Source organism: Chrysemys picta, chromosome 14 (assembly GCF_011386835.1).
Source record: "Chrysemys picta bellii isolate R12L10 chromosome 14, ASM1138683v2, whole genome shotgun sequence".
Lineage (NCBI taxonomy): Eukaryota > Metazoa > Chordata > Testudines > Emydidae > Chrysemys > Chrysemys picta.
The window spans coordinates 18,280,664-18,293,912 of NC_088804.1; the positions used below are offsets into that span (position 1 = coordinate 18,280,664).

At 39.2% G+C, this 13,249-nt stretch overlaps 1 protein-coding gene across 2 annotated transcripts; it reads right to left on the reverse strand.

Moving 5' to 3' along the window:
• Positions 1-1,302: 1,302 nt before the first annotated feature.
• Positions 1,303-9,835, reverse strand: CNEP1R1 (CTD nuclear envelope phosphatase 1 regulatory subunit 1). 2 transcript variants are annotated; one of them, XM_008166960.4, is made up of 6 exons: positions 9,670-9,835; positions 7,113-7,184; positions 4,991-5,064; positions 3,400-3,509; positions 3,240-3,294; positions 1,303-2,662 (listed from the first exon to the last, which is right to left on the reverse strand). In XM_008166960.4, the coding sequence occupies exons 1-6, from the start codon at positions 9,692-9,694 to the stop codon at positions 2,621-2,623; spliced, it is 378 nt and encodes a 125-aa protein (XP_008165182.1). In that variant the 5' UTR covers positions 9,695-9,835; the 3' UTR covers positions 1,303-2,620. The 2 variants fall into 2 exon arrangements, with proteins under 2 accessions (XP_008165182.1, XP_065423147.1); XM_065567075.1 differs by lacking the exon at positions 3,240-3,294 and having other exon boundaries at positions 3,366-3,509; positions 9,670-9,828.
• Positions 9,836-13,249: the final 3,414 nt, after the last annotated feature.

Genomic DNA, 13,249 nt, shown 5'->3' on the forward strand with positions numbered 1-13,249 from the left:
TCATGGACTGAACCGAGACACTAGATTTCTGGCTTCTTACAACAATCTGTAACCCAACACTAACAACCCCCAAAACTGGCTCCCCCCTACCTTTCTGCACTCCCTCCCCATGACTGGACCGGTGTTAACAAGCCACTTCACCTCGAATGGCCCTTGAAATGTGCTAACTATTTATGCTAAACAATCTGTTCCACCTGTATTTAGCTGTGACATTTCCCAGACCTGAAGACCTCTGTATAAGCTTGGCTATGGTCTACACTACAGCACTTACAGTAGCGCAGGATATCAAGTATCAGGGGGTAGCCGTGTTAGTCTGTATCTACAAAAACAACAAGGAGTCTGGTGGCACCTTAAAGACTAACAGTTTTATTTGGGCATAAGCTTTCATGGGTAAAAACCTCACTTAAGCTCTCCCGCTGACATAGCGCTTAGATCAGTATAACTTATGTCGTTCAATGACATGTTTATACTGCGCTACATATTATACACTGAAATGTAAGTACACTATTTATATTCCAACAGATTTATTTTATAATTATATGGTAAAAATGAGAAATAATTTTCCAGTAATAATGTGCTGTGACACTTTTGTATTTTTACGTCTGATTTGGTAAGCAAGTAGTTTTTAAGTGAGGTGAAACTTGGGGGTATACAAGACAAATCAGACTCCTGAAAGGGGTACAACATTCTGAAAAGGTTGAGAGCCACTGATTTAGGCATTCCAAGGAAGCTGGATGACCTGTAGATCATTAGTTCAAATCCAGACCAGTTTGGAAGGGACTAAAAGTAGTTTCCATCTAAAGCAGCAGCGCTTTAATGTTACTTGTGTGGTAGCGGTGCTAAAAAAAAAAAACCCATCTCAACGAGGGGCGCAGCTCCCAGCGCTGGGGCCTGTCTACACTGATGCTTTACAGAGCTGCAACTTGCTGTGCTCTGAGGGCTGTTTTTTCACACCCCAAGCAAGAAAGTTACAGCACTGTTAATTGCCAGTGTAGACAAGCCCTGAATGGAGATAGAGACAATACCTGCTCTAGGCATGAGAAGGTGCCTGGAACAGGGTTGAGGTAGACTGGTGGATTATTGTAGAGGGACTATGGGCTGCTGCTTTCCATGCTGTCCCTATTTTGGTGACATCAATATCCAGAACAACAAACATGACATTTCACAAAAAAACAAAAGCCATACTTCCGTGACTGGAGTCTTCAGCTGTTCATAACCAAAGTACATAACTGTTTAGCTTTTGTCACCTATATCTGCACATTTGTCAATTTACAATACAAAAAACCCCCAAACATACTATTATATATAAAGTATTTATTTAATGCACATATTTACCTACAAAATTTACATCAGTTAAAAACAATGGAAGGACAGAAGTACAAAACCTCTGGCAGAGACTTTAGGAGCAAAGGATTTTATTGCCTCAATTGAGTGAAAATTTAACAAATGAAAGTCAAACTATGCTCACTTTAAGAGGCAGCCTTGCTAGTCTTATCTGTAGTGAGAGGTTACTGTGCCGGCAATAGCTTTGTGTTTTATGCTGACTTATGCTCAATTAAATTTAAAAAAATCTGAAACAGGTAAAAAGGCACCTTGAACACTTAAAATTAAACTGTTATGATTATTGTAAATATTTCAAGAACTATTGTACTGTGTAGACATAACAGCCACACTTAGTTTCTCTTAACACTTTAGAGAGTTTTATTAATTTATTTGTGGCACTGATCATATATTTCCGTTATCAAATTATTTGAATCCAAAGTTAAATATTTGCAATACTAGTTTTATGGCCAGATTATCACAGCATAAAATCCACGCTTAAAACAGTGTGATTATGGAATTCAGATACAGTACAGAACTTTTATAATCTGAAAGATGAAAGTATATTTGAGAGTTTTTAAAAAGTTAAAATAATTAAAAACAGGTTGTATTGTGAATGAGATGAAAGCACTGAATTAAGGATAACCACAGTGAAAGTGGCCGAAGTACTGCATGTAGTTAGACAAGTGATACTTTAACATACTTGCAACATTCTTAAACATAATAAGACCTTTTTCCCCATACCATAGATTTCTCTTTTAAGTCTCTTTTGTTTGCTGATTCCAAAAATATTGTAACCAGGAATGAAAAAGACAACTGTAATTAATAAAAAGCTCCGGGAATGGCAAATAAGCATCCCTTTAAATACTGGTTCATAAGAACAAGAATTCACACAGCATGTATTACTCTTTGCTTAACATTGGCATTGATTTGCTATTTACAGTAGTTTGCAAAAAACATTATAAAAAACAAACGAGGTTTGGTTTCCAAGTTTAACTTAGTAACCAATTAACATACTTTACCTGCATGTTTTGCTCTACTTGAAGAACAAAAGTGACAGTAATACTGAAAAAAGAGGTAATCAAAGGTAGCAAAAGCACTGATAACATGAGGATAGTCAAAAGAGAATTTAGACAAATATGCCACAGTAATATTGCACACTTTCACTGTCAACTGTAAATAAGACTCACTCCTAGGCAACTGAAAACCAGTCCTGTTTGGCTTTTTTGTGCCACACTACCTTCAGAAAAGGTCATTTTTGATTTCCATGGCGGTGGATAGAGTTGAAGGAAGATCGCGATTATTGAACATGGGGCCTAGGTTTCAAAATTAATTTTCCAGTCTGCAAAAGAAAAATTAAAGTTCAAACAAACCCTGAAATTTAACATAGCCTTACTACAAAGGTGAATGTTGTCTGTGTTAATTTCTCTTTAGTCTGCAACAACAGGGGTGAGAACTAAGGGTTTGCATCCACGGAATCATTAAGTAACTTGTAGTTCACATTTTAACCATACATTATTTGTAAAAATGTAAATATGCACTCTTAGGCTGTCTACCCTTTAACAGCCTGTAGAGTACAGGCATTACACGTGTAGCTACACGCTGCAGTGAAAGGCTCTGACAACAGGGAACTGCCAGAGCTTTTCACTACTGCTCCTCCCCGTTAGGGCCTTTCCCTGCAGCAGAGAAAGCTCCAATATCGGGATACTATGCTGCTATGTGGGACGCACTGCTTGGGCGGTTCATGCAAGTAAGCTAGTCTATACACCTAAGCCTTGTCCCACCATCTACATTGCTATTTATACCTGTGCCATCTGGGAATGCAATGTCTATTCAGAAAGAGAGAGTAATTTCATCTCTTTTGCATTTATTCCTGCCTTAAACATGTACATGTAGTCAGTGAGACTAGAGTCACTTACATCATCGCAGGACATATTATACTCTGCCAAGACTGTTCGACATCGGGCTGCTATGCTGTGTGGATTTCGTCAAAGAAAAGTACTAAACAAAGATTTTATGTGGGCTGCAGTTACAGTAAGAATTACCTCAATTTTCACTTGACAAACTATCAAAGGATACATTGATGGTGCCACCACTCTTTTGTGTATGCCAGCAAAGAACAAGCCTATTAGAGTAATACAGCTAATTGTGAAGAATGGATGATTCCACAGTGATGTGAAAAAGGACACCTAGGAGAGAAATAAAATTATCTTGAAGAAAAATTATTAAAAGATTCCATGATTGAAGGGACATCATCAAGATGGAGACTAAGTATTTCAAACCTGATGTTTAGGCCACTAATCTATGCTGGAATAGATCTCTTAAAAATTCCCTTGTTACTCAGAATTTACTCCTTCTTTGTAACCCTGCTACTCTTCACAAAAAGTGCTTCTGCCAAACATCTTCCCAATGAATATCCCTTCTGCTTTCAGATATTTTGGAAGATAACAGAGAAAACAGTCTCTGATTTTCCTGGGAGAAGTCCCAATTAGAGCAGCTGCCCTATTAAGTGATATATGCTGTTTAAGAAAAAAAACCTAAGTAAAATTTTAGATCTGCTATCCATGACCTTATCCCCTGTAAAATGGGGACAAAATAGAGTGCTAACATCTGAAGAGAGTTTTTAAAACTGAGATCCAAGGATATTTAATCTTCAGCTTCTGATTTGAAAACGACATTTCTCATTGTAGTAGTGCTGCTTGAGTCTCTGTAATTAAGCTAAGTTTTTGTTTTAAAGTTCCATGGGAACAGTCTAAAATTAAAAAAGTACTTTCCTATTAGTGACACAAAAATAATCAATTGTTCATTACTCATCTCATATTTTTCCTTCCACTTCTGAATAGAATATAATAGCTCTACCTCAGTTTATTGCTAAGGTGTAAAAATGAAAATAAGTTAAGAATCCTTTATCAATTTTCTTCAGTTTGGTGGTAAAGTGAATCTCCAATATTCCACTCAAAACTCAGAAGTTCTCTTGCACCATATAAAGTTAATTGAACAACTATACTTTCAGATTCAGTTTCACAGAATGTCCTATAAAATCTGGACACCTGGTCACCCTAAGTCTGAAATTTAGAATACCAAGCCTCAAGCTACTCCACCCACACAATTTAGGGGAAAAAATCACTTTGATCATCTTAGATATTCATGTTAAACAAAAACAAATGCATCGCTGGTGTATGCATATCTAGGGTGACAAATTTTAAATTGTCCCACTGCTACAAAATGTTATTTCAAGGAGAAAGGGGGAAGACATTTCCAAAGTGCAGAGGTACATAAGAAAAAACTCTTAGGACTAGTTAACTTGCTAGTGTTCTCACAAGTTCAATTTTCTTGATCATGGATCAGTCTAGTTGAAGGTGGCCTCAGCAAACTATGCACTATAGATAGAACAAAGTTATTCTTCTGGGGAAAATCACTCCTATTCAGCACAGGTATAGAATGCCTCAAATATTCTTAGTTCCCCCTTCAAATCAAAGTGCGATTCCTGTGATGTAAATAATCCACTGAATTTGCTCTTAGTCACTAATGTCTTGAGTCAGTCAGGAAAATAACCCTATTAGCTTTTCACTCTTCAAGGCAGTCCACAACTCCTCACTACACTTGGTTTTTATTATCTAGATTACAAACATTGAGACATTTAATATTTCAGCATTAGAGTATAACTTACCTTCTGTGTCTCAGGATCTATTAACCAGTTCCAAGCACCAGTTGCTGTGCAGACTGATACCACTATAAGAATCACTGATGAAAAATAGGAGTCATAAGCAACACATCTGGTTCATATTCATTAGAAAGTATTTAATGTCTCATGAAAAGCTTTGAAAGAGATGACATTCTATTTTATTTCCCCTCTTCATTCTTGATTATTAAGAATGTCCAAAGAAGAGTAAGATTTATTTGAAGATGTCTACCTGCATATCATGTTTGTTTCTCATCTGGACCCCCAACTTTCTATTTATGCAGTCAAAGTGGAAGGAGGTAAAAAACATGTTTTAAAATTTAAAACAATGCAACCCTTCGAAGAGTCTATCGGCCTCCTAGAGAGGACAAAAAGGTAGTACCAGATAGTGTTTTGATAAGTAAAGACATGCTGTAGTTTGGGGGGTGGAGGGTATGAGAAGTTTCTACTAGAGACACGGATTTAGAAACATTAGTCAGAAAATTGAGGGAAAGTAGTACAGAATAACTTTCTTGAGCAATATGCTAAAAACCCACACAGTATTCTGCATGTAACTTCCAAGAGCCACTAACATTAAGGTGGCACTCCTGCAAGCTGCTCTGCAAGGAGGCAGGCAGCCTTGCCAACTCTTTCAATTTCATTGCAAGTGTAGCAATATCAGGTATTTTTCTTAAAGCTCCAGCTCTGGGAGGCAAGTGATTATGTGAGAATCTCAGCTTTTATTTAAAAAGTTTTATTTCTAACCCTCCACTCATAGTTGTGGATAAAAGCCAGAAAGATGTGAACAGTGCGCATTCTAAAGGTTCAAACCTCATTGCTTGTAAAGCAGATTTGTGATGTCTTGATTTTGGGTGCTGATAATACTGATAAAATAAAAATGGACCAGTTAGGGGCTGGAATTGACACATTCGAAGGGGAATGAAAGAAGTTTATATGCCATATAAAATTAAAGTTATTACTCCAATTTCACACAGAAAGATAGTAAAGATCTACCTATATCAATATCAGTTTCCCCGGAATAAAGTAATTATGCAGATAACAGAATTATGAAGTCACTAGATGCCACATCCAATTTTTATTTAAAACTTCTTCATGAGTGCACTTTAAGTCAGTAAAACTTTAGTGTGCATTTAGATATATTTGAACAAGTTTGGAAGAGATTGCCAACAATTGGAAAGTGAACACACTCATTAAAAAAATAAACTATAGAACCAGTAAACTTAATACATTGATTTTGGGGGTGAACCTTGGAAAATATACTAAGGAATAGGAGAAAGCCATCGAAACAAATTGTTTTAAGTTATCATGGTGAAAAATAGCCCAATTTGGAAACCAAACCCCTATATACAGCCACAAAATACATACACGACTGAAAAAAGGTAGAGCAGACTTGGCCTATGCCTACACTAGAGAGCTTACAGTGGCAGAGCTGTACCTATGCAGCTGCGCTCCTATAAGATCTCTCACGTAGCCACTCTATGCCGACGGAAGAGAGTCCTCCTATTAACATAATTAAACTACCTCCAATGAGCAGCGGCAGCTATGTTGGTGGGAGCTCTCCTGCTGACATAGCACATGCATACTACCACTTAAGCCAGTGACACTTATGTCATTCACCGGGGCACTCCTGAGCAACATATGTTTTGCTGATGTAAATGGTAGTGTAGACATGACCTTCATCACAAAGCCTCAATATGCCTCGAACTTGTCCTGAAGAATTCCTTTTAAAAAGACTAATTCAGTCCTGGCCCTCTTTGCTGAGGCTGCCTATAAGATCATCATTATACTGATTATACTTCTAGCTTTGTTGTTCTTGCCAATATCTACTTTTGAATAGCAACTGTACAAATGCTATAAGCATTTTGTGCACATGGTATAGATGCAATAACATAAATCCATTATTTTACTTTTGCTGTTTTTTGTTAAATTTGTGTATGTGTGGTATCTTCACATATTTAAAAGAGTTTTAGGCTCACATACAAAGTACATACAATAAGATTTTTAAAGCATAGATTTGTTTTTGTAAACACAATCCATAGGAATATACATGGGTAAATGCCAACTGAAGTATTAAAGAGTCAATCCAACTTCTTTAAAATATTAAGCTTACTTCTCCAACGTCCTGTAGCTGGTTGCAAACATGCAATATATTCAGTAAGTCTTCTTTCAAAAGCCTTGAGATCTGAGGAAAAGACAGGCAGAGATCTAATAAGTCTTGGTCTATTAGTTGAACTTTAATAGTTAATGCCTCAGATTCTGTTCTGTTACTTATGCCCTGTGCAGCTCAGACTCATAACTTGCAGAGGAAAGCTGTAATGGATTGATGATGTAATTATCAAAAATCGCTTGCATCTCAGATTAAGCAATAGTTATTGGAAAGATGCTTAGCACTACATCTCAGCACATTAGCTTTAGAATTTACCACCACTTCTTGGTTAAGCCCCTCACTAAAAAGTAATATATTAAGTGACAGGCATTTCCATATAGAGAAATATATACTGAAGAGATTAGAATACCTTGACATGGTATCTCTTTGTAAATCTAATTGCAAACCATTAATATTAATAGATTAAAATACTCTAAAACAAGGTATATTTTGAAATGTAAAATGTGTCAGGAAAACCTTGTTATACTCTATGGTCTGTGCTAATGATAGGTAGAGTTTGGTATTTTGTTTGTGATTATAATACTATCACCATAACTCACTACAAAAATTCTTACCTCAGTTGGCATCATTTGAGATTTGTACAGTCCTTTCAGTTTCAATAATCTATTTTTTTTTACATGCCACTCATCGTGGACAATGAAAATACAGTCATAAATTATTTAAGTTTTAGCCAACTTTAGAATCTGACTCATGAAATAGAATGTTTGGCTTTGCAACATTACAGGGGAACTATTTAACATGAAGAGAAGTCTATTTTAGAAATATTTTCAGATTAAAAAAAAAGTCAACTATTCATTTTAACGTCTGTGAAGATTTCCTTTTCAACCAGAGAAGTTTTGGGCCTAAAACTGTCCCACTAATTTATCCTTTGAAGTTTGATATTTTTTATTAATAAAGGTATATACTTTAAAGGCAAACTGGCTTCAAGTAACAATTACTGTTCTTTGAAAGAATTTCATGTTATATTAGAATGTCACGTTCTAATAAAGGTAACGATGCAAAAACTACAACAAAAATACCTTCATTAAAATGTATGCCTGTTACTGAAGTGTGTACTTACTCTAAGATATATGCAGAGATTATTTCAATGTTTATCAACTGGAAAAAATATAACTACCGGTACTTTGTTAACCAATAGAAAACATTTGTAAATTAAATATGATTTTCAGTGTTTTAAGAAAAGTGTATATAAAAAAATAAAGGCTTGAACTACATTTTATAAATCTTGGAAGCCCAAATTGTTAAAGACCTCTTTCACAAAAAGGATGGGTTTGGTGTTTTAAACATTTGTGTTTACCAGTTCTAACCAAAGAGATCATTCTGATATTTACAATGTTACAATAAGTGTTGACAGTCACTTCAGTATTCCTATAATTTCTAATATTTCTGCTAATGTATCTACATCTTGTTTGTTCTATATATGACATTTACTAATCTAATCTTGAAGTACTGGTGCATTATTAAAATATTCTCCTGTATTGATTTTTTTGCAGAAAGAAAGCAGCTTTAAGTTCCTTTTTAATATTCTTTACTACAAATCTGCACCAAAATTTAAAACAAGGATCTGTTTTAGCGAATAAGAACGTGAAGCTCAGTGAGCTGTATTTTTCCTGAAGAAAAGAATTCCTTGGTTAGATTAATACATCTCAATGTATTTGAGATATAGAATTTGCAATTAAAGAATTACAGCTGTGTTGATTATATAGCTTACATTAAAAAATAAAAGGAATTAGTGAATATTCTGTACAACAAGTCTCTTACCAACGCAGAAATAACAGACTTAATAGACCACACTGTAAAAGCCAGGCTCTGTCACGAAACAACCCAACCAAAGAAAGGTGACAAAAAGGAAGTTTTGCAAACTGCTGGAGATCTTTTAGTCTGTCCCCGGTGGAGAAAGCCGATGCACGCACTCTCGTTCAAATAACCTGGCTCAGTTAAAAGGTAGAACTTTGCCCTTTTACAACCGAATCCACTTTCTATATCGTTATACCAAGCGCCGCTTGCAGAGCAGCAACATGCCCCTCCTCCATCAATAAGCGAGCAAACAAAACAGTAACCCACCCCCCGGACTGCTCGACTCACGGCTCCTCGCCTTTGAGGTGCGTGAGGCTGTGGGCGCGGGGACCTTGTCCTGTGGCAGGTTTGCACAGCGCACCTCAGCCCCTACAGAAAACCGTGAGCCCCAGGGGCGGGGCGCCCCTCACTCCCGTTACCCGCCCCGCACACCCTTCGCTGGCTCTCGCTGTCACTGGGCCACACCACTCTGGGACTGCGGTGGGGTGGCCTCGCAGCCCCCCAGCTGCTATTGGCCAGCTCCGCGCTCCCGGGCAGCGCCCTTTGACGCCTCCAGCTGAAGGGGCCGGGCTCAGAGCTCCCGGGTCGTGGGGCAGAGGCAGGAGACCGCTCTGGGGCGCGGGAACCGCACAGATAGACCCCCCCCCGCGGCCTGCCCCCGGGAAAGGGTCGCTGGGCCCGGCGGGGCGGGGACCCCAGTTACCTTCCGCCTGCTCCAGCGAATTCATGGCGGGTGGGTGGGGGAGGGCGGTCAGAACGCACGGCCGCCCCCTCCTCAGCGCCTCGAACCCGGTCACATCGCAGCCCAGAGAGCCGGCTCCTAGTCCCACCCTTCCGCAGTCCCCCGCCCCCCACAACAACGCCGCACTCCATTGGGCATCCCTTCCACACCGCACCCCTCCCTAGCAAACCCCATCCCCATTGGCTGGGACGGGAAGGGGCGTGGCTGCAGGAGAAAAGATTCCGGCAAAGGGCCGGGCGGGGAGAGCTCGGCTCGTGGCGGTGCTGTAACGTTCGACAAGGGCGGCGCGCTCTAGCGCTGCGGGCGGGAGCCCGGCCGAGCAAACTGTGCGGCTGCTGCTTTTCCTTTGTCTGTGTCACAGCCCCGAGGGCATCGCTCTGCACGTGCAAAACTCGAGCGAGGAAGAGGGGCCCGATCCAAAGGCCATTTAGAATCAATGAAAAGACTCCTTGGTCTCTTCCACTTACTTATAGCCCTAGGGACAGTTCTGCAATTCTTTCTGACTATTCCCCTAAACATGTGTGCAGGGTAATTTTCCATTTCAATAAATGTATCTCCTTAATGTTAAGTACTCTAAATTCCTGCATTGGGTTGTGTAGGTGTCGGGGGGGAGGCAAAGAAATATTAAACCAAATAATATTTATTATATGTTAATCAAAAAATTGAATCTGTATAAACAATTTTCGGATGTGGAATATAAAAGGCCAGCAAAAATAACTGCTTGGTTTGGAGGTTGCAGTTGAAAATAAATGTGAGAAATTCTCCCATAGTTCTTTGTTAGAGTATTTTATTACTCTCTTTTCTGTCCGTGGGGACATACACTGGCCCCAGTCCTGCAATTTGGTCCACACGACAAGTCACAGTCACTAAAACTGGGGGTTAGACTAGACAATCCTTATGGTCCCTTCTGTGAATACCTGTTATATTGGCACACTGGCTGTTTGTATGTTTAATAGGTTCCACTTTAAAAATGTAGTCCAAAAAAGCAATATGACTTATTTTGGTAACTTTATTATACCATCAAACCTCATTCTTGTTTTAGTGTTGCAAGTAGGTTTGATCAGTCACGAGGATTAATGAGTTGATGTCAGCCTTCAATATATGTAGTAAAAATAACAAAGTTGAAATGCCCCCTTTGAGTAATGCCAAAACTCCACAGTGAGAGCCTAGTTTTCAGGATCATTAGAAATTATGTTTAGTTTACAAAGAAGAGACTTTCAAACACACAGCAGGGATTAGAGCAATTTACAAGTGTCTGTACAACCATGTAAAGTAGTGGCCCGTGCAATGACTAGGGAATACAAAACAAAAACCAAACTCCCTGTGTTGCCGGCCCAGAGGGCCCGAGGGGGCAACGGGGTTCGTTGCCCGGTGTGCGCCGCACTGATAAACACACAGGGTGGAGAAGCAAACCAAGTTTATTTGAGATCTCGAAAAGGCACTCAGGAGACCAGCATGTTTCAAATCAGAAGCACAACAAATACAAGCAAGTTTCCCATTTTATATTCCAAGCTGTTTGTATAAGCCTTTTGTTTTGTTTCCCCTCCACCCCTCCCTTCCTGACAGCAGTTACAGCAGGCACTACATTGTGGCGTGTTAGAAAAGTTCTTGTCCGCATGTTTATCTTTGGCCTTGCAAGCCTAGACGTAGTAGACTTCCCCGCTTCCCCCCTCCTTCTTCCTTATCACTACTGCTTTTGCTAGTTTGAGCGAAACTGCAGCTGTCTGCTAAAAAAGCTGACTGTTACATATTCTGCTTCTAGGCTGTTAGCATTTAGGTTGGTCAGAGTTCACAAGATGGAGTTACTTTGGCTCACTTAGACCCAGAGCAGGGGGGTTTCATCGGCACTTATGGCCTTCCACCCTCCCGAATTACCTGGTAGCTATGCCTAGTGACTCCAACACCTGTGTTTTTTATGAATGGATTTGATTTTTTCAAAGCCAACAAGGTGTAAATTCACACAGATGTATTCCTTTTCTGTCTCCATCTGCTTGTGAAAGATATTAATCATTGTCAGGACAAGCAAAGTGTCTGGACCACATCTACCATTCCAAAGAAACATGCTACTACGAACCCAAAAAGCCAACCTCATGGTTTTGACCTGCCAGGCAGACTTTGGACCACATCGAACTGCATCCAAATAAACCATGGAAGATGAAGCTACTTGACCCACAAGTGGAAAATCAAATACTCCCTTTCATGCAATTGTGATGAGAACATCCAATCCATACAAGCATAATGCAGTGCTCCAAATGTGGATTCAAAGGTGAATTGGATGATACCACAGAGGAGGCCTTGAAATGGTTTATGGATGTACAACTGCATCTATAGCAGAGGTAGGCAACCTATGGCACGCGTGCCGAAGGTGGCACGTGAGCTGATTTTCAGTGGCACTCACACTGCCTGGGTCCTGGCCACCGGTCTGGAGGGCTCTGCATATTTAATTTAATTTTAAATGAAGCTTCTTAAACATTTTAAAAACCTTATTTACTTTACATACAACAATAGTTTAGTTATATATTATAGACTTATAGAAAAAGACCTTCTAAAAACGTTAAAATGTATTACTGGCACACAAAACCTTAAATTAGAATGAATAAATGAAGACTCGGCACACCACTTCCAAAAGGTTGCCGACTCCTGATCTATAAAATGATGCTCTGCAGATGCTGCCATATACTTGAGAGAGAGGACAAGCATCTGAAGAGTGGAGAAATTATAAAGATGCTTGGTTGCTACCTCTACACTATCATGAAAGATGCCTGAGTTTAATCTGGATTACTTGTGTTGCTCTTTAAATGTTACACTCAGAAAATGGCTTGTTGATTTCTGCTTAGAAAAGACAGTGGCCAACAGCAGTGTTTACATTTTCCTAGGTTCTGGGAGTCTCTCTTGAACTATTAGAGTTCAGCTCTCATGGCCTCCTCTAACTTTATTAAAATTGTTGCTGCTCCTACAAAGATGTTGGTGCTTGGCATCGGAAGAAGTGGGCTGTATCCCACGAAAGCTTATGCTCAAATAAATTTGTTAGTCTCTAAGGTGCCACACAAGTACTACTGTTCTTTTTAAGGTTTTCTAGTTAGTAGCACATTTTCCTTGGACCAGTTCAGAAGGTGACATCTCTAAACCATGCCACATACATCTAAAATAGCATTACATGCTTTGTCTTTAGTTCCTTAATAATGGGGTTGGAGTGGTGTTCTGTATCAGTCAAAGGGAGAAAGTTGGGTACTTAGAAGGTAAAGGGGAGCCCCTACAGATGCAGATTCTACATAGGGAGAAATGAGTGCTTAGCCCATCCTGACTATGCCCTAAGAGTAGATTATGGGGCTGGAAGGTAGAAGAGAAGACTGCTTTGTACTGTCCTTAATTTTCTGATAGTGAGAAAGGCGGAGAGATGGATGCTGTTGTTGGAGAGTCCTGTGAGACATACAAATGTCCAATATGTCATGAATATATTGTTGATAACTATAGGTTGGTTCTCCTGGTCTTTAAATCAGAAAAGAAATACTCTTTCCTTATCAAAGACAATTAAGGCTAA

Bases quoted from the DNA above. Each gene is read 5' to 3' on its own strand.
- CNEP1R1 (XM_008166960.4), bottom strand. From the start codon at position 9,694: ATGAATTCGCTGGAGCAGGCGGAAG. The intron at 3,510-4,990 runs GTAAGTTATACT...TTTCTCTCCTAG, and splicing joins TAGATCCTGAGACACAGAAG to GTGTCCTTTTTCACATCACT. The intron at 3,295-3,399 runs GTATCCTTTGAT...AAATCCACACAG, and splicing joins AGAGTGGTGGCACCATCAAT to CATAGCAGCCCGATGTCGAA.